At 45.9% G+C, this 18,636-nt stretch overlaps 1 protein-coding gene across 10 annotated transcripts in view; it reads left to right on the top strand.

Annotated features, from left to right (window-relative positions):
• The window catches only part of NDST2 (N-deacetylase and N-sulfotransferase 2), a 137,778-nt gene that overhangs the window by 116,058 nt on the left and 3,084 nt on the right, over nt 1-18,636 (top strand). For all 10 annotated transcript variants that reach the window (XM_065067531.1, XM_065067533.1, XM_065067530.1 and 7 more), the window contains 10 exons: nt 4,347-4,434; nt 4,626-4,780; nt 6,294-6,479; nt 6,888-7,016; nt 12,050-12,232; nt 13,039-13,135; nt 14,472-14,595; nt 16,106-16,280; nt 16,527-16,697; nt 18,023-18,132. In XM_065067531.1, coding sequence (XP_064923603.1) covers nt 4,347-4,434; nt 4,626-4,780; nt 6,294-6,479; nt 6,888-7,016; nt 12,050-12,232; nt 13,039-13,135; nt 14,472-14,595; nt 16,106-16,280; nt 16,527-16,697; nt 18,023-18,132 — 1,418 coding nt within the window. The remainder of the gene's footprint in view (nt 1-4,346; nt 4,435-4,625; nt 4,781-6,293; nt 6,480-6,887; nt 7,017-12,049; nt 12,233-13,038; nt 13,136-14,471; nt 14,596-16,105; nt 16,281-16,526; nt 16,698-18,022; nt 18,133-18,636) is intronic.

Here is an 18,636-nt window from a genome sequence, read left to right as displayed (position 1 = left end):
AGTGAAGGTGGCTGTCAGCCAGCTCTTGCCTTTCTAAACTGTAGAGAATGATCTTAACCTGAAATGAAAATATTCATCGGTTTCTAACTCCATGATTCTAACATTGTAGGGGAGGTGGAAATAACAGTACCAGCAATGCTATCTCTTTTGACAGCACTGTTTTGAGCTATGCCAGTGGTGCTGCTGGGCAGTGAAGAGACTGCGGAAAATCCTCTTGAGAATGTGCTGCCCAGTGTCCACAGGGGCAGTTCCTGTGAAGAAGGTGTTTCTGCAACACATTTCTAGTACTCTTTGCATGAGCACTCAAGAAGAGGCTGACAAAGCAATCTGCCTTCTTCCTTCTCTTTTTTTAATCACCTGTTTCTCTTCACTTGTCCATGTTCTGTTTTCCTAGACTCATGGTATCCTCTCCTCCCAGCATCTGACTCTCAACCTTATTTTTCCCTTTTGCCTTATTTTAGAGGGACCTGAGGTAGAGGAGGAAATATTGAGTGTTTTAATGAAGCAGCTGAAATTTCTGCGAAGACTTCTGGAAGTTAAAAATTTCTTAGCTAAAAAAGCAGAGTTGCATGAGGATTTAGCCCTGTATTATAGTGACGCCAAGGACACCATGCCACCTTCGTAGAGGATTTAGGTCCTAAAGAAGCAACATAAAGAGGCTATAGTCAGGGTGTAGTGGCTTCCCCTGAGTTCTTCCTTGCTCCTAGAATTTTACCCCCCTTGAGAGAGTTTTTGTCTTTCACTGGGTGGCATCAAGGGCTTGTAGTGATGGCTGAGTAAATCTCTGCAGATCCATTAGTAGAGATTTTATAGATTTTTAATGTGTTGCAACAAAAGGCACAATTTTAAACTGTTTTCTGTTAATATTTACTTAGAAGTAAATATTTATTATCATTTGAGATTATAAAAAAGTCTTTTTAAAGTGATGGGTGTGGAGCAACAGACTGAAGCTTAGACTTTTTTTGCATTGTGGCCAGAAATGTGCATTGGAATGTAGATGTCTGTCAATTGGACCTGCAGCATGGCTGCCCCAATTAAGTACTAAAGGCCTTCAAGAATTCAGGTCATGGGTTGCAGAGATGTTCTCCCTTAGACTGTGACAAGTGTGAAGCAGGTCTGGCCTTGATGTGGTTTATGAGTTCTGGTGGCCAACGCAGGGAATCGCTTGGAGGCCCCATCTGTTGGTTCCTGGGGAGAGCCTTGCTGAGCTTCTGGCAGGGGGTTTGGCTGGGGAAGGGGCATTTCTGGCCAGCTGCTGGGCTGGGCTGTGTCTTGGAAGGACTTTTGAAATGGAAGATAGTTAGAAAATATAAACCAGAAATACTTGGAGGGGCAGTTTTCTAGGGGAGAAAAACTGGCTTTTTAGAGGTGGAGGACAGCTGAAGTGCCTGCTTTCTGTCCCATATTGTGTGAGCAACTAAATGTCTTAAATATGGATACAAAAATCTGTTTGCATCTGACTAGCTACTTTGTATCTTAATGGATAGCCTACTCCACATTTATTTCTTGATTGCCTTTCGTTTAAGAATCTCAGAGCACATTATGGATATCAGTGAAATGCCACTGAAGTCACCTGTAAGATATTATTAGCACTATCATATTCATCACACTATATAAAAGAGAAACAGAGTGCAGAGGTGTCAGAGCAGAGAGAAGTGCCATCTTCCCAGCCTGTTTCCACATCCATGTTGTTACAGTTCACAGACCTCTGAATCTGTGTGCCAGGGAACAGTGGATGCATAATTTGTTGAAACAAATTTCCAAATATTTTACTTGCACCTTAGTCTCTTTTATCCTGTGCAGGGGAAAGACATTCCTCCAAACCTATGCTGGGCCACCGTATGGATGTGGCTGTGAAAAGGACACAGCATCAGCAGAGGGATGGCACATGATTAGCAGTAAATCTGCCAGGAAAACAGGACTCCATAGGGCTCCATAGTCTCAGAATTTCTGGGGTCCCCACGGTTCCTCCCTGGACACAAAGGATTGCTGCCTGCTGCAGCAGGGCTTTTTGGGATTTATCATCAGACAGATGTGTCGTCATGGTAACCCCAGCCAGGCTTTAAATCTCCCTCTGTGCAGAGGAATTCTAAGCCTCTTAACCGCTGCCTTTCCTCTCTCTACCTTCCTACCCGAGCTTGAGGAATGAGGAGCTGGATGTGCCTGTCAGGGCAGCAGAGAGAACTGGTGAGGCTTGGGACAAATCTGGAGACAAAAAAAAAAAAAGGTGGTACTTTCTGTCTAAGGTACTGGTGCTGATGCCAAATTCTATACGGTATTGTCATCCAGCTGGGCAGATAGGTGCCTCTCTGTAGAGGGATGCACAGCTCTCAGTCTGTGCTCCTTGATGCGTGGGATGAGTCCCTGTGTCTTACAGGGTTATGACCTCCCGTTGCCTATTCTGGATCTTGTGTGGCAAAGGAGTCTTCAGCCATCAGTGCTGCTGACATGGCACCTTCTAAAACCACTGCCTATGTTTGTGATGAGTTCTGGAGATGTCATGTGCCATACATTTCTCAAAATATTGCTCTTGGGTGGGGACTGCGGTAAGGTTGTGGTAGGTATGTGGCCATGGAGGAGCTGGGATCTTTGAAATTTGTCCCAGGCAGTATTTGATGTCACAGCTGGGTGGATGTGGGGAGGGGGAACTGTTAGGCATGTCTCTGGGGAAAAGTCTGAAAGCTCATTTACTTTGGAAAGAGTATTGAGCACTGCAGAAATTATCTGTCTCCTGTTTCCACCTTGCCATGTGTGAAGGGCCATGGGCTGCCTGCCTAGGGAATATAATAAAACCAGTCAACTTCTTTGCGCTAAGATATATTTGCAGTAGATGAGTGATTGAAGTAAATTACGGAAGTCATCATTATTAAATTAATGTAATGATCAGTGTTTGGTCAACACTGTTTTGAAATATTAGTGGCAGCAGTGATTTGTCAGGATATCCTTTAGTGGTAGGTGTCAAGGCTGGCCCCACCACTGAATGAGAGTCTGCGTTTGTGAATGGACTTTCACCGCCTACGGAGCAGTGTTCACAAACAATGCCTATAGAGTGAGAGCCATCTGAAGGCAGCGCTGTAGTGTCTTTTGTGCTTCTTGAGGCTGGAGAAGGGCAGCTGATACAGGAAGATTTGCCAGTCTTCCCTGCACAAGTTTGAAAAGCCTGTGTGCTTTCCCCAGTATTATGTGCCGAGTGGCTTGTGTATTTGCAGCTAGCCCAAGTCTGCTGTTGAGAGATCATCACCTTCACCTTGGTGCAACCACTGATCCATTGCTTTCTGAGAAAGGCTGTTAAAATCTAAATAAATGCCTGGGCAAGGACCATCTCTGTCACCTGCCAACAGCCCTTCTGCCAGGTCTCTGTTTGGCTGAGAACTTCCCCCATAGGGAGCTGCACCAGTGACACTCCCCAAAGCACACAGGTAGCAACAGAGCATGCATCTCAGGGCTTCTCTCTTTTTATTGTTTTCCAGCAGAATAAATTTGACTGGAATTAGTTTGTATGTTACTTGTTTGTGACATGCTGAGCCCCTGGGCTTTTTTTTTTCCCCACTGTCTAGGCTGTCTGCTGTCTTACTGTGTACGCTGCTGGACCTTGGGGTTTGTGGCACAAGGCCCCTTCCCTTTGGCTATAGCAATTACTTCAGACATTTAAAGCGGACACAAGAGAGCAAGAGAGAACATGCAGGAGATGTCATGACAGTAAATGTCAGCTTCCCCAAGGAAACTTTCCTGCTACAAAAGGATTTTGGTGCTTTCAAGGAACACAGCCTGGGTTACCCCCCTGACCATGGCAGGGCTACTTGCATGGGTAGTTCTGTGAATCCACCTTTCCTCTCTAAATAAAAGCCCCCTCCCTTTGGATCACTTAGTTACTGTTCACGATATTATTGATTTATTTTCCTTCAACTGTGCACTATGTGCTTCCCTGACTTCCTTTTCATTAACTTGTAGGCTCAGAGAAAGGGCAGAGGCTCAAAAGCAAAGTCCTAACCGACATGGGAAAGGGAGCATTGAGGTTGAACCTGGAAAGTGTAGGGGATCTGTTGCTTGGAAGTGAGATTTATTGTCCCTTTGCTGTAGCACAGATACTCTGGGTCCTTCATATTGAAGTGGAGAACATCATCTGACTGTGCTTTTAAAGTGGCATAATTTAATACAGTGAGACTACTTCAAGTAAAGACTCTGTATGTGGAGCACTTGGCCACTCTGCTTCACTCCACAAGCAACAATGACTTAGCCCCATCCTTGTGATACCTCTTCAAACTGAACCGGGCACCACTAGAGCACAGAGAAACATTACACAGCAACTGGATCTGAATAATTTATTTTTCCTTTCATTCAAACAGGCTTTACTGAGCACGCAGAATAAGCTGAGAACTTTAGTCCCAAATTTCACCTTCAACCTGGGCTTCTCAGGGAAATTCTACCACACAGGTAAGCTCCTGGCATGCCTTCATTTCAGCAGCTATGTATGGCCCCCACGTTCCTGTGTGTGTGTAACATGTTAGAGTGGCCGTGATCCTGTGTTGGAACAACTCAGCATCGCAGGGGATTAGCCACTGCTTTGAAGCATAGAGCCCCTCTTGCACTCTTTGTTTCTGCACTGCCTTTTCTGCTCTTGGTAGGTACCGATGAGGAAGATGAAGGGGATGACATGCTACTCAAACACAGGAAGGAGTTCTGGTGGTTCCCTCACATGTGGAGTCACATGCAGCCTCATCTTTTCCACAATGTCACTGTGCTGGCTGAGCAGATGAAGCTAAACAAACAGTTTGCTGTGGTAAGGGGCATTGCAGTTTATTTACTTTACAGTACTAATCCTCAAACATTCTTCTCCTGGAACAGCTGTTCAGACCCCGCTGAACTCAAATACTAGTCTAATAACTCAGCTGCGTTTAAGAAAGGCAGTTCTGAAAGTTTAAATTGGTGCATGGCACCTGCTGTCTTCAGGCAAGAAACAGCATTCGCGTGTCTGCCTGTGCAGTGGGAAGCATTTCCTGGCACCTGCATGGCCCCAGGCAGCTCTGCTACATTCCGCGGTGTAAATCCCAAGGCTCTTGTTTGCTGAGGTGTGAACTTGTAGCATTACCATCCAAATCCAATGAATTTACAAACTCTGGCAGTGAGAAAGCATTTCCTTTTCCATCCTTATTCTCTGTGGTTTTGTAAGGAAGTCACCTGGTTGGTAGTAAAAAATGCTCTGTGTGCTAACAGCCGTACTTCTGGCCTCCCCGAACAATGCTGAAGGAAGTCACTTATCTAGGAAGTCCGGGGGAAATTCTCTGGGTTTTGGCAGAGTGGGGGGAAGCCTTGAGCATCCTGCCTTGCTGGAACAATGTCTGTCTGATGCTTACAGCCCAGAGTTGAATATAGCATACATGTTTCTCTGAAAAGAAATGTCCTCTTCACCTCTTGTTTGGTTCTTTTGATGGTAATCCCCTTGGGAATAGGAGGCTTCTGTCTTGTGTTCCCATGACACACACAGATTAGGAATGATCTTGAATTCAGGGCACAGTTGCAGCATTATGGAAACAATTTAGGCTTCTTCTTTTTCTGGTTAAATAACAGTGCAGTCTTTTGCAAAGAGAGACAAAGCACAGAACTCAGTTATGCATATTTAACATAAAACAGGCTAGCAGTGAGAAGGAGAAGGTTGTTGCTTCATTTAGGGGCTCTGGTTTTATTGTACACCACCAGGGTAGAGTTGTCATCGTTCATATTGTTACCAGAACCACATAGTGGAATTAAAAACCATGAAATTCAGATATATCCTGTCATTTTAATGTAGCTCCAGGCCCCATATCTTCACCCTCAACAGTCTCTTGCTTCATGTCTGATTTTCTTTTAATTGCTAGAGACAAGACATATCCCAGTCATCATCTTCCTGTCCTTCCATATCAATTAAGGAAATTTTGTTTTCCTCATCCAGTGACTCAGATCTATGCAGTGTGGGAGTGAGATATGTTACTTAACAGTATTGCTTAGTTTGTAGTAACTAAGGAACCTGCCCTGCACCTTGTGAATTAGTCTGATTTGTCACCCCTGCAAGATACAAGACCATTCCTATAGCAGCTGCTACCAGTGATGAACATCCTTGTTGGTATAGAATCACCCTTATATTTCTATAGATGCATAAAACAAGAAGTACAAGCAGTATTTCAGGTTTCCCAATCCAGAGAATGTTCATGTTACTCTGTCTCCTTGCTCCAACTTGGAATCCATTGCTAAATATGATCCTTATTAGGGATATTAATTAAATATTGTTATGATCAAGGTGTGTGTTCTGCTTCCAGGAGCACGGGATTCCCACAGACTTGGGCTATGCTGTAGCCCCCCATCATTCTGGAGTTTATCCTGTCCACACGCAGCTCTATGAGGCATGGAAATCTGTTTGGAGCATCCAAGTAACGAGCACAGAGGAATACCCACACCTGCGGCCCGCCCGATACCGGCGTGGTTTCATCCATAATGGAATCATGGTGAGCACAGCTGGGTGGGTGGACCCCACTTTCCTACCCAAGGGAGAGTCTCCTAGTGACCTGCATCTGAGACACTGATCTTAATATCATCAGTATTTCCAAAATCATAAAGTCAAACAAAGAGAAAAAACTTGGCTGAAGGCAGTTTCTGTGTTTCTTAGTGCAGTTCAGAGGTCAGTACTGAAGGGAGGAGAGCAAAACCAAGCACAAAACCAAACTGAAATCCCACTGACTTGTTTGCACTGTGATGAGTGAATGGTTGGGAGGAATATCAAGAGTCCTCTGAACTTCGGTTGCTTGTGTCCCTTACTCTTTATATTGATCCGCAGAGTGCTGTTTGACACATTCATGTGTAGATTGTGCTGCATCTCCCTCTTATCTAAATTTGCTTTTCTCTGATATTGCCAGGTTTTGCCTCGACAGACCTGTGGTCTTTTTACTCACACCATCTTCTATAATGAATATCCTGGTGGCTCAAAGGAGTTGGACAAGAGCATTCGTGGTGGTGAACTCTTCCTAACGGTGCTCCTGAACCCAGTAAGCTCATGTGAAAAGGGGATCAGTGCATGGGTGTCACAGCTTGTGTGCCTGATACGGGAAAGGACTAGATCCTATGAAAGATTCAGCATAGTCACCCATCATGATGTGGGCATCTCCAGTGGGCTGCTAAGGAAAGGTAAAACAAAAGGCCAAGGAAGAACTCACTAATTAAAGCTGCCTTGCTTTACACACTGCTAAGGAAACATCAGTATTGAGTGTTGACAAGCGCAACACTCCACAGAAAGAAACAAGCCAGGGTGATGTGCCGAGCATGGCTCAGCAGAGAGTGGGTGTTACCTGGGCTGCCGCATCTTCAAGAATCTTAAGTGAGATGTGCCTTAGCTCCTTCTGTTCTGTGCACATCTGCTGTCTATTGGTTTCTCCCTTGGCTCACTGACGAGTTTTGTTCAGAGTCATTGCTTTCTCTGGGCTTTTGTTATGGAGCGTTTTCCCCTTTCTTTCAATATGTATTCACTTGAAATAATTTCTGCATGCTTTTTTTTGTGATGTAGCTGTCACTTTAAGGCATTTTTGCGAGATCCGGATCTGGTAATAAGTGTTCCTCTTCCCCTTTCAATACTTCTCAGTTTTATCAAGCCACCAAGCTGATGTAGTACCTTCAACCCCCTGCAGTCCCTTCCCAGTTTTTAGCCATAGATGTCAAATCACATGAGTTTCTTGCTTCCTATTGAAGCTGAGAAGAGGTACTAGGTGGCAAGAGACACACACACAAAAAGGATCATTTTTAGACAATCCTGAATGGATAGAATTAGGAGATGAAGCTTTGTAGCCCTGTTCAACCACAGATCATGCTTCCTTACATTCCTGCTTGTTGGCTGTAGCAGAAGATGTGCTGTTTCTTTTGATTGTACAGTAACTTTCTCAGTTCCCCATCTGAATTTATTTCTTACTAAAGCCAGTTTGGCACCTGTTGTACTCCCTTTCTCTGAATGGGCATTGCCCTGCCAGGCTTGGATAGTGATTTTAGAATATCTACTTCTGTAGCGAATCCCGAATATAATGATGTTTAATCTCTTCTTGTCTCATGACTTACAAATTTTTACCTTCTTACTTCTTGATATGTCTTTTCCACCAGTGCCTGAGTATGGGCAAGAAACTATGCCAGCAGGTCTGAGAAAGTAGGTTGTTTCTGGCTAGCTTCCTAGGTGGGAGCTCTGCAGTATTCGTCCCAGTCATTGAATACTTGTCTGTGGGATTAGTCATGTAGCATCAGTGGCTGTTCACCATGATGGTTTCTTTCATTCCCTCCTTTTGGATCTTGGTTGCAGAGTTGTATATGCAGCTTTAGCTACTTCTAGAGGGGGTTTTAGAGGCTCAGTGAATCAGAAAATAAAGCTTTTTCCTTCAATGAGCTAAATTTTTTCTTGTCTCTTGCTTTTCATAGTGTTTAGTGTCCCTCTACTTCTAGAAGTAGAACTGTGATGATAGTGAAAAGACCCTCACAATGTGCTCTGGGTCCATCACACAAACAGGCTGTAGTTTACAAACAGGCCCTGTGTTTCTGAAGGTTAGCCTGTGACCAGCCTTGGCTTAGTGTATGATCTGCAGAAGGTGTGGGTCTGTAACAGCCATAACTAAAAAGCGGTAGGGGTTCATACTTCCAAGTCTGGAAACCAGCCTTCTGTCCCCAAGTTCTGGAAGCCTTCTTCTGTCCCTGTCACCTGCGACAGAATTGTTATCTCTACACACAACAAGCAAATCTACCTGCTTAATAAAAGGCTGTAGTGAGAAGGCTATTTTTTGCATTATGTGTGGAATGATTGGTCAGATGGAAAGAAACCGCTTTCTTTTCTGTGAGCATTGCTTTTCTGGGCTTCTGTTCCCATATGTTGGGTGAAATCCACCTTGTCCCACTTTCTAATTGTCAGAAATATGCCTGCAGAAATAGGCACTGTGAGACTCATGGGCTCTTGGAAAAACAGTTGTTAGACTGTAATCCAGAGATCATTGCTGGTCTAGGAGGCTGTGACAAGGAATTTGTAGAAACAGCTTTTAGAGCCACCCATTATAATTTTCTGATAAGCATGTGACAGTTGAAGCAGCTGGCAGTGATCTGTGATCCCAAAACTTTGGGAAGATTGTGCTCTGGTACAGGATGAGTTTATTTGCCAGATTTACTGTTGGCTCTTCATGATGACTTCTGAAACTCTTTCGGGCACCTTCAGATGCTTCAATTGTTTTACGCTTTTGCTGCTTTTTGGCAGTATAGAACTTCTGTCTCTGTAAGCAGAGGAGCACTGTGCTCTAAGCTCCTCTTCATTGCTCATGTTTGCAGAGTGGCTCAGAGTCTTAGATTCCTCCTCTTGCTGATAGAGCCATCTCACAGACCTGATAGAAAGCTGGCCAGCCCCACAGCCCCAGCAGTGATCCGTAGCAGACTTGGACCAGGCTCTTTCTGTCCTTTTTGGCTCTTCCAGCTCCCTTTGAGTGGATACACACATGCAAGAGTCTCCAAGCCTGTCCGCATATGATTAACTCCACAGTGCAAACAGAAGATGTTTGATCTGCCTTGTGAACAAGGTCTGATGTCAGGAAGAATAGCTGTTGATGTTCAGCAGATAGGCTGTCGTGTGCCCAGTCACCGTTTCCCAGGAGCAAAGGGCGTCTTTGTGATCACTTCTCACAAATGCTTCTGCTTACACTGCCCAGGCACGTTTCTGCTGTGCCCACAGCTGCCTGTTAAGTATTGTAAAGATGCTCATACCCTCCTGTCTTCTGTATTCTAGGTGCTCTGTGACCTTTCATCTTTCCTCAGTGTGAAGAAAGGGAAACCATGGCACGCTGAGAGTAGAAGGGAGGGGGAGAGGAGGGAGGTGTTATACCAAGCCAGTCCCCAGGGTCACTGGGTGTGGATGGGAGGGAGGGAGAGGTGGGACTTGAGTGTAGCTGATGTCAGAAGTAGTACTCAGAGCTGTTTTGGCAGCAGTAGCTGTGACAAGGCAGAGGAAGCTGCCAGGCCTTGTTAAACAGCGCATGTATGGTACAGGACATGACTGCGTGCTCAGTAGTACAGGGAAGCGGCTCTTTGGTTGGGTTTGTCTTGTTGTCTCCCAAATCCAGTTGCTTGGGACAGTTTGCAGGTGACAGCATTACCAGTGTGAGCCATTTTACTGAACGTAGTCAGTCCTGAGATGCAGTTGATAACCTGGATCACATGCAGGCTTTTTTATTCTGGAAGTATTGAAGGGGCCCCGGGTAGTGACCTGTTCCTCCTTGCTGCAGCACTGGGTTTGTGCCAGTGAGCCAGACACTTCATACGGCAAACTTTTCCTCTCAGTGTTTCACTAGCAAGTCAAAGGGATGAGCCAGCCTTTGTTGTTACACCACCTTCCTGGTGTCTCCCAGAAATGAGCAGAATACATGATGAGACACAATCTTTTGCCACCTTGTGTGCTCTGTGTTGTGGCCCTGCAACTACACACATCTTTCTGTCCTTTGCTCTGTGTTGTGTTTAGCACATCCTTTTTACAGAATAGCACCAAGCACCTGCTGCTCTTTGAAGTGTAGATGCCAGAGCCTGTCTGTCAGGGCCTCTTTGTCAGCTTACTAGAAAACCAGAAGAGAAAAAATCACAAGCAGACAAGTCTTAAACTCTGCTTGCTTTCCATGTGCCCCAGAGTCCTATCACTGATTTCTGTTGCCTACCCAAAGATCCTGGGGTGTGAGCACCTTATAGACAGGATTAAATTCATTTCACGGTGCCTTGGGGATGGCTCAGGCAACAAAGCGCTACTATCTATCAGTACCTGAGACCAGTCCATGGTGACACTGGGCAGAAAACTGAAATTCAGACCTCCTGAGTGCCAGCAATGTCTTCCTCCCAAGACCACCTGTCTCCTCCTTCCCCCTTTTGCTCTTCCCCTACTGTGAGTGGGAAAGCCATTCCTGCCTCCTGCCAGGGAAACCTGTTGTTGCCCACTGACCTTACCTGGTATCAGCAGGATTCAGCCCTGAACTGTGCAGCAGTGGGTGTCCCTGCTGTGACTGAGGTCTCTTCCCCTCTCTGCTCTAGCAGACACTGGGCTAAGTCATCCATGTAGTCGTTCTTCCATTTGCCTTAGTGTTCTGCTTTTGTTTCACTAACATCTAGCCATGGTGTGGTTTGTGTCTGGCAGAGTGCTCCTGTGTTACAGGCACTGGGATGCCCAATTCCGTGGCACCTGTCGAAGCTGCACACCAGAGTAGAGCTGACAGCCATCTATTTGCACTCTTTTCCAAAATTTAAAATACTGAAAAACAGACAGGAGGGAAATGTATCTGTTTGAGAGAAGAATTGGCTTGGCGTGGCAGAGACAGCACACCAGCTCCCGAGCACTCATGAGTGCTCAGTGCCACTTTGCCCAAGGGTTCACATCCTCAGGCTTGGCAGGACATTTTTCAGGGGCTGCCTATGCTGAAGGCTCTGGCAAGCTAAAACCTTATCAGCTGGTGTTTGTTCCTAGGACAACGTCCTAGTGCGGTGTCTCTTTGAAGTCCACGTTCAGGTCCCTATGTACACTTGTTTGTATTTTGAAGTGTGAATTGCCACTTGTTCCTTTACACTCGATATGTCACCTCCAGAGTGAATGAAAGCTGCAGGCTGTGGGCCTAGAAATAACTCCAGTGAACTGTCCCTTGTGCTGCTGTGCCCTGGCCTGCAGCGAGCTGCCGCTTGGCCTGGCCTGCACCTCTGCTGTAGCAGGGACTGCAGCTGGAGAGGTCACCCTGCTTGTGCCTTAGGGAGAGGAAAGGAAGCTCCCATTCTCCCATGAAAGAGGCTTTGCAAGGTTTTGCCTAGGAGAGAGTCACTGATTAACCCCTGTTCCCCTGAATGTCCCAGAGCCACTTGAATAGAATTTTTAACCTGTTCTGGACTCGCATCTGGGGCTCAGTTAGGAACCCTGGGGAGTGGTGTGTGGGTGATGAGAGGTATGTGTCCTTCCTCTCTGGAGTTCCTCCTGTCTTGCAAGCACTACATTTCTTTCATTTTTCATCACAGCAGTGCTGTATACTGTCTTTCCTATTTTCAGATCAGCATCTTCATGACCCACCTGTCCAACTATGGGAATGACCGTCTGGGACTGTACACTTTTGAGAGCCTGGTCAAGTTTGTGCAGTGCTGGACCAACCTTCGCCTGCAAACACTGCCCCCTGTCCAACTTGCAAAAAAGTACTTTGAAATCTTTCCCCAGGAAAAGAATCCCTTGTGGCAGGTGAGCAGGAAGCATTAACCACTCCTGGTGGTTTTTGAAGAGGTATGTCCCACATTTAAAGTGTGGCAAGACTGCTGATCCAGAGCACAGAGGGGAAATGCATAAAGCTTTTAGGTTTAACCTTTGTGGCTTGAGGCTGCAGGTGGCAAATTGCAAGGTAGAAGGGATGGGGAGTAGGAGGAGTAGGACACAGTCACGGTGTGAGCATAGGGACAGGGATGACTGTCACAAGTGACTCGGGGGCAGGCTTGCAGGCATTAGGGTTGTTAAAGGGCTTATATAAGAGCAAGCTGCTGTGAGATATTAAATGTGCAGGGAAGACCCTGTTTGGTGCTAGAGGAGCTTGCAGGCATGTTAATGTGATTAATCTTGAAGTCATTTCACACTGCAGAATTCATGTTTATTAAATAAAAACATGCTTATTCCATTTTATCCTCGTGCAGCAGCTCTCTGCATGGTAATGAGCAGATGAAATTAACTGAAGGTGATAGAGTTGTCAGTCTGCCAGAAGTTCACAGATCCTGAGCTGTGCTATCATGGTGGGCCAGCCCAGCATGGCTACATGGGGCAGGGCCTGTGGTTAACACTCTCAGAGGGACTTTGGCTTCTGTGTCACTTTAGAGCTTTTGAAAATGTTCCCTCATGTTTTCACGTAACTCTTCTTGATGCCTGGCAGCACAGCAGTGTGGCTGTGAAGTGTTCTTCATATGCTAATAGCATTTTCCTGAGAGGACTGGCCTTCCAGCTTTTCCTTCCCTTTCCATTAGCTCCTGTGGTAATGCTTAATCCCATCACTTCTGCTGCAGAATCCCTGTGACGATAAGAGGCACAAGGATATCTGGTCCAAAGAGAAAACATGCGATCGGCTCCCCAAGTTCCTCATTGTGGGACCTCAGAAAACTGGTAATGTAAATACTTTATCTAAAGATAGATTGTAGATTCCATTTCATTCCTCCAGAGAGGAGAGCTGGCAAGGTCTGTGTTGCAGGTCTGTCTGTATGGCTGCCCTTTGTGCAAGCTGCCAAATGGCCACAGAGGACATTTCAGAGAATTTCACATTTGTTCTAACCTAAATCTGGCAAGTCCATCAGTACTTTGTGGCCTGGCACTTTGCTTGGCTCAGTTCTGATTTGCAGGGAAAAGCCCTACCTGCAGGGTTGTGTTTTGGCTTTTCCACATAAGCTCAGAGAAACCGTGACCTTTCTTAGTGTGTCACAAACAGAAGCTGTCAGCAGGACTAAACGCACAGGCTGAGCAGAGGTTATGACGAATGCCCCCTAGTGCTGTTGTTCTGATGGATCTGTGTACCCACTGCATGCTGCATGTCGCTGTCAGCGGGAAACAGAGATCCTCTTTTGTCTGACCTCTGTCACCACCTCTTCTTAACTGCTGTGGCACTGTGGTTGGCAGCAACATGGCTGCATGTACTGTCCTGAGGAGTCCTTTCTAGGCCAAAGAGAGCAAGATCTCTTCAGTCAAAGCCAGGTCTTCAAACTTTGGCTCTCTCTATAATGCAGTGAAACAGCAGCTGCCAACCATGCACAGTAAACAGTGACCCTGGCCTTGGGAGGAAGCTTTTCCCAGCCAAGCTGCTGTCTCCTGCCTGTGTCCCCGTGGAGCTCTGTTGGTGTGTGTGCAGCATGGGCCCTCCTGTATCACGACAGAAGCTGCATGCAGTGGTGCAATAAGAAAACCCTTCTCTCAGCTGATTTATTGGCCCGCTGGAGCCTACAGCTGAGCAGGATTATTAGGTTTGGCTGGGTAAAGGGAATAGCCAGGCCAAGGCACCTCTAGCTGAATTCCTACCCGAGGACACTGATGTTGTCTCAGCGTATCTCCTTCCTACACATGTGATACTGTCCTGCAGTGCCCAGGCCACCTCCTGTTTGGCCGGTGTGGGTTCTGCCACATGAGAGTGTGGCTGTGCCCCCAGGGAAAAAAGTCATGGGTGTAGCCTAGCCATGGTAAGAACACAAGATAGCCAGCATGAGTGACAGCTGTCATGGTAAGGAGGTGACTTAAATCAGCTGCACGAGCTGAGACGTGGGATTGAACTGCCAAGTCAAGTTCAATCGCAAAGTGCTTGGTGTCACTGCTCTTGTAACCTGCATGAGTTAAGGGGTGGGCTGGCCAGTGATAGCAGGAGTGTGCCCACTTGGAGACTGTTTTTGCAGTGTAGCCTTTTGTTCAGCCAAGCATTATGTGTGACCCAGGTCCCGTTAACTGGTTCCTGTTGCAGGTACAACAGCTGTGCACTTCTTCTTGACCATGCATCCAGCTGTCACCAGTAACTTCCCAAGTCCATCCACCTTCGAGGAGATCCAGTTTTTTAATGGACCCAACTATCATAAAGGAATTGATTGGTAAGAATCCTGTCAAGAATCCTGTGTTCTTGTGATAAAGGTGCACCCAGGTTGTCTTCTCCTCAGTCTGTGTCTCCACTTCAGCCACCTTAGTAGCTTCTCTATTTCTAAAGATCTGTTTTCATTGCTATGGCTCAGTGCACATTCTCTTTTCCTGCTAACCCAACTGCTTAATCCCAGGAGCAGGACAGGTAGTTTTTTTATATTAGTGACTGTCGCCAGGAGATTTCTGGGCATTATTTAGCTTTTAAAATTCAGTCTTTGTTGAAGGCACTGCTGTCATGAGGTTTCTTCTCCTTTGACATGCAAAACAGACAACAGTGTTCTCATTAAAAATTTTTCATTATTTCCAACTTAAGACCCATAGGACAGAAAAGACAACCTCCATACAGTTATTCTGGGCCCTTTAGACTTAAAAGAGATCACGCTGCATTCCTTGTGCTGTTTCTTTGGCCACCTCCATACCCTGTTCCTTACCTGCAGAATATGCAATTTTGATAGAGTGTTTCCACCTGTCAGGGAAATAACAGTGTCACTATGGCACTATTATGCCACTGTGTTTCCAGGCAGAGAAGTTTTGAAGTTGTTTCTTGTTGGAAGTGTGCACTTGGAGTCCACCATGGCACTGTGCTCCCTCACGTGTGGCTCTGAGGGATGGCTGTGTAGCAGTCAGGCATTCTGCTGCGGGGTTGCTTTGTCTGTGACCTGTGAGAAATTTTGTCTGACTTCTCTAATCATTTAGAGAACTCTTGAAAATATGTTGTAAGTGAGCGAAGGACTACAGAGCAGTTGTACTGCCTGATAAGACAGGCTCAGAAAGCACAGACTGTTATGTTTATCCCATGGAAAAGTCATCCAGCTTGAGTGTAGCATCATGTGCAAGAGAAGAATCTTCATGTTTGGGGTGGAATTTGAGTTTGTTGTACAGCTTAAATTTCAGCAGAGACCAGTCTTCCAGTGCTTTACAGTGTCCTGTTCCTCCATTACCCTCTGTTCTACCATTAGCCGAATGTCTTACAGTTTATGTATTACTAATTTTACAAGCTCATGTGAGGCAGACCAGAGCTGAGTTCTTTACCCTGTGTCTGAACTGTGAACTAAGGTACAAAGAGAGAAATTATTTAGATGGGTCTAGCCCAAGCAGTCAGTGGCAGGCCAGGCAGCTGATTCTGACCTTATTCTTGGGACAAAACCTCTTTTCTTAGGGAGCCTGCAGCTCGTACTCTACCCTCAGCCTTTTCATTCCACTGCCCCAGGACTTGGGGAACACACTCTCAGCAAAATACTTTCTCACCCTTTTATCATTTCCATCTTTCTGTGCTGTGTTCCACCACCCCTTTCCAAGTCCTGCCTCTGCCAGCTCTGCGCCTGTTTGCCCATTCATTGTGTTGCTGGCAGGTGCAGTTGTTCTGTGAACTGTGTCTGTTGAAGAGGTGCAAGCACATCATTGTGTCACGTGCCAGTTCTTTGTCGGGCCGTGCTGCTCACCAGCGTCCTGTCTGTTCGACAGGTACATGGAATTCTTTCCCATCCCCTCCAATGCCAGCACAGACTTCATGTTTGAGAAGAGTGCCAATTACTTCGACACAGAGGTGGTACCGAAACGTGGTGCAGCCCTGCTGCCTCGAGCCAAAATCATTACTGTTCTGATCAACCCTGCTGACCGAGCCTATTCATGGTACCAGGTAACTTCCCTGCACTGCTCCCTGGGCAAAGGCCAGTTATGCCAGTGGGGTGAGGTAGAAAGCCTGAGGCAGAAAGCCCATTTGCACAGAGGGGCCAGGAAAACGATGCAGGCTTACTGCAGAGTGTGGACAGAGTTACAGAGAAAGGTATTGGTGGGGGGTTGTGCCAAGTCAGTGGGGTCTGCTCAGAGATGTGTAAGGTGGAACTTTGTGTTCCTGCTCCTAAATTTGGCTTATTTTTTTCAGCACCAGCGTGCTCACAATGACCCTGTGGCACTCAATTACACTTTCTACCAAGTGATCTCTGCGAAGTCCCAGGCCCCTCAGGAACTGCGGAACCTGCAAAGCCGATGCTTGCTCCCTGGCTGGTACTCAACTCACCTGGAGCGCTGGCTCACATACTACCCCTCGGGGCAGGTAGGAGCTTTGGCAGTAGAGGCTTTCTTGGAGCCCCTTGTACATTTAGTGGAGAGGAGAACAAACTGTAAAGTGTGCACATGCTCTCCACAGCCCCCCTCCCCTGTTTTTATTTCACTTTCTGTCTTGTCTTATTGAAGAGACACCACTTGCTTCTGATAAGAAATCAGGCTTGAATACTCCAATTTTGCACTTTATTGTATTTGTAAAAGTAAATGAGTGCAAGAGGATACTGTGATCTCCCAGAGAGCTCCACACCACTGAGAAGTTCAGCAGGAATAGCAGTGTTAGCATTCCCTTCCTTTCATCTGGGCAGCCTACAGCCCAGGGACCCTCTTCAGGCCCAGTAGGTGTTCCGCTACTTGCTGTGGTTTCATTGCTGTAAAGAGAGGCTTTTGGTCCCTGCCGCTTGTTAGTTCCCACGTTGTGAAGCCTTTAGCTGCCTGCTGAAGGGAAATTCTACTGCAAAGATGTCAGGATTCTGTGTTTCATGTATAAATTTGCAAAAAATCAACTAATAGATATTATAGATAATTTCTGTGTCTAAATTTCCAAGAATTTTTAAAAGTGTCTAAAAAATTGTGAATCGGGCTGTTTTTCCAAGTTCCTTTCTGCTGCTGGGGTTATCCTCAGACAGTCCATAATCCAGAAATCTCTTATAATGTCCGTTTAGTCTCTTATTCTCTGCCAAAGCAGCAGCCTGAACTGCATATGATAGATCTGCCAAGACTAAAAGAGACATGGGAAAACATTCTTGGGTTCATGTCTCATTGTCTTGCCAGTCCTGGAGGCTACTGCCATGAGAAATGATGGAGACAGACACATCATCCTTGTACTTACTATGGTCAGGGTCTCCTGCCTTCCCAAACTTGAAGTGACTATTTTTTATTGTGTTCTTTGCAATAGGCAATTTATTAGCACAAATGTTGTTCATTATTGTTTACCATACATGTAACAGGAGAATAATAATAGGTTACAGAAGAATACTTAGCACAATGGGTGCTGACATCTAAAAAGAATACATGAGTTTCCACAGACACTATGTAAATCATGCTTAATGCTCAGTTACATGGGATGTGGCCAAAGGCAAATTTATTAAGCAGAGCCTGTCATGATCTACTGTCTTACAGTATTTGTGGCCCGTATCGTAACTTCTGTCTGTGGTGACAAATGGGCCACACCCCCATGGTGCTGCTCTAGGATAAACAGGCTTTGGCAGCCTTTGCTCACAGGCACAAAGGCCGGGGCAGTTCTGAGGTGCAGGAAGCTCACGGATGGCGTTCAGCACAAGCTGTCAGAGACCAAGGTGGCTGCTGTCTTTCCAGCTTCTCATTGTGGATGGTCAGGAGCTGAGACACAACCCTGCCTCCGTAATGGACAACATCCAGAAGTTCTTGGGAGTCACCCCGCTCTTCAACTACACCCAGGCCCTCAGGTAAGGACACTATATTTGGGAGGATGCTTTCTTATGCAAGTGTGATACTAATACGCGTTTGATGAGAAGAATGCTTCTTACCTCTGACTGCATGACTTGCTAAGGTTTCAGAGGGAAGCCTAACCCTAAAATTAGGTTCAGACAGCATGAGGTGCTGTGTTAAGCCTGGAATAGTAACTTAGTCTTTCCAGAAATGATAGGGGAAGTGGTGCTTTTTGGCACTGTTGTGGAGAAGCAAGAAGTTGCTCACAGCAGTAATTACGTTGTTTTCCATTTCATCTTTGTGGTTTCAGAAAAGGTGCTGGAATTATTAGCGCTCCTTATGTTTTGTGTTATAGCTACATCTGACAGAAAGTAGATGAAGTATCATAAAAATGTGTGACAGGCGGCTCGTATCTTCAGCTAGATGATTAGGGACACATCGCACTGTTTTGAGATAAAGAGCCTGTTATTCCAGAAGACATGGACTTGACAGGTGCCTGGAGCTATGTTAGCAAGTGTTAG

This window comes from Columba livia, chromosome 6, assembly GCF_036013475.1.
Source record: "Columba livia isolate bColLiv1 breed racing homer chromosome 6, bColLiv1.pat.W.v2, whole genome shotgun sequence".
NCBI classification, from domain to species: domain Eukaryota; kingdom Metazoa; phylum Chordata; class Aves; order Columbiformes; family Columbidae; genus Columba; species Columba livia.
Note: the sequence above shows the minus strand (reverse complement) of the source record. Positions and strands in the feature narration are given on the sequence as shown.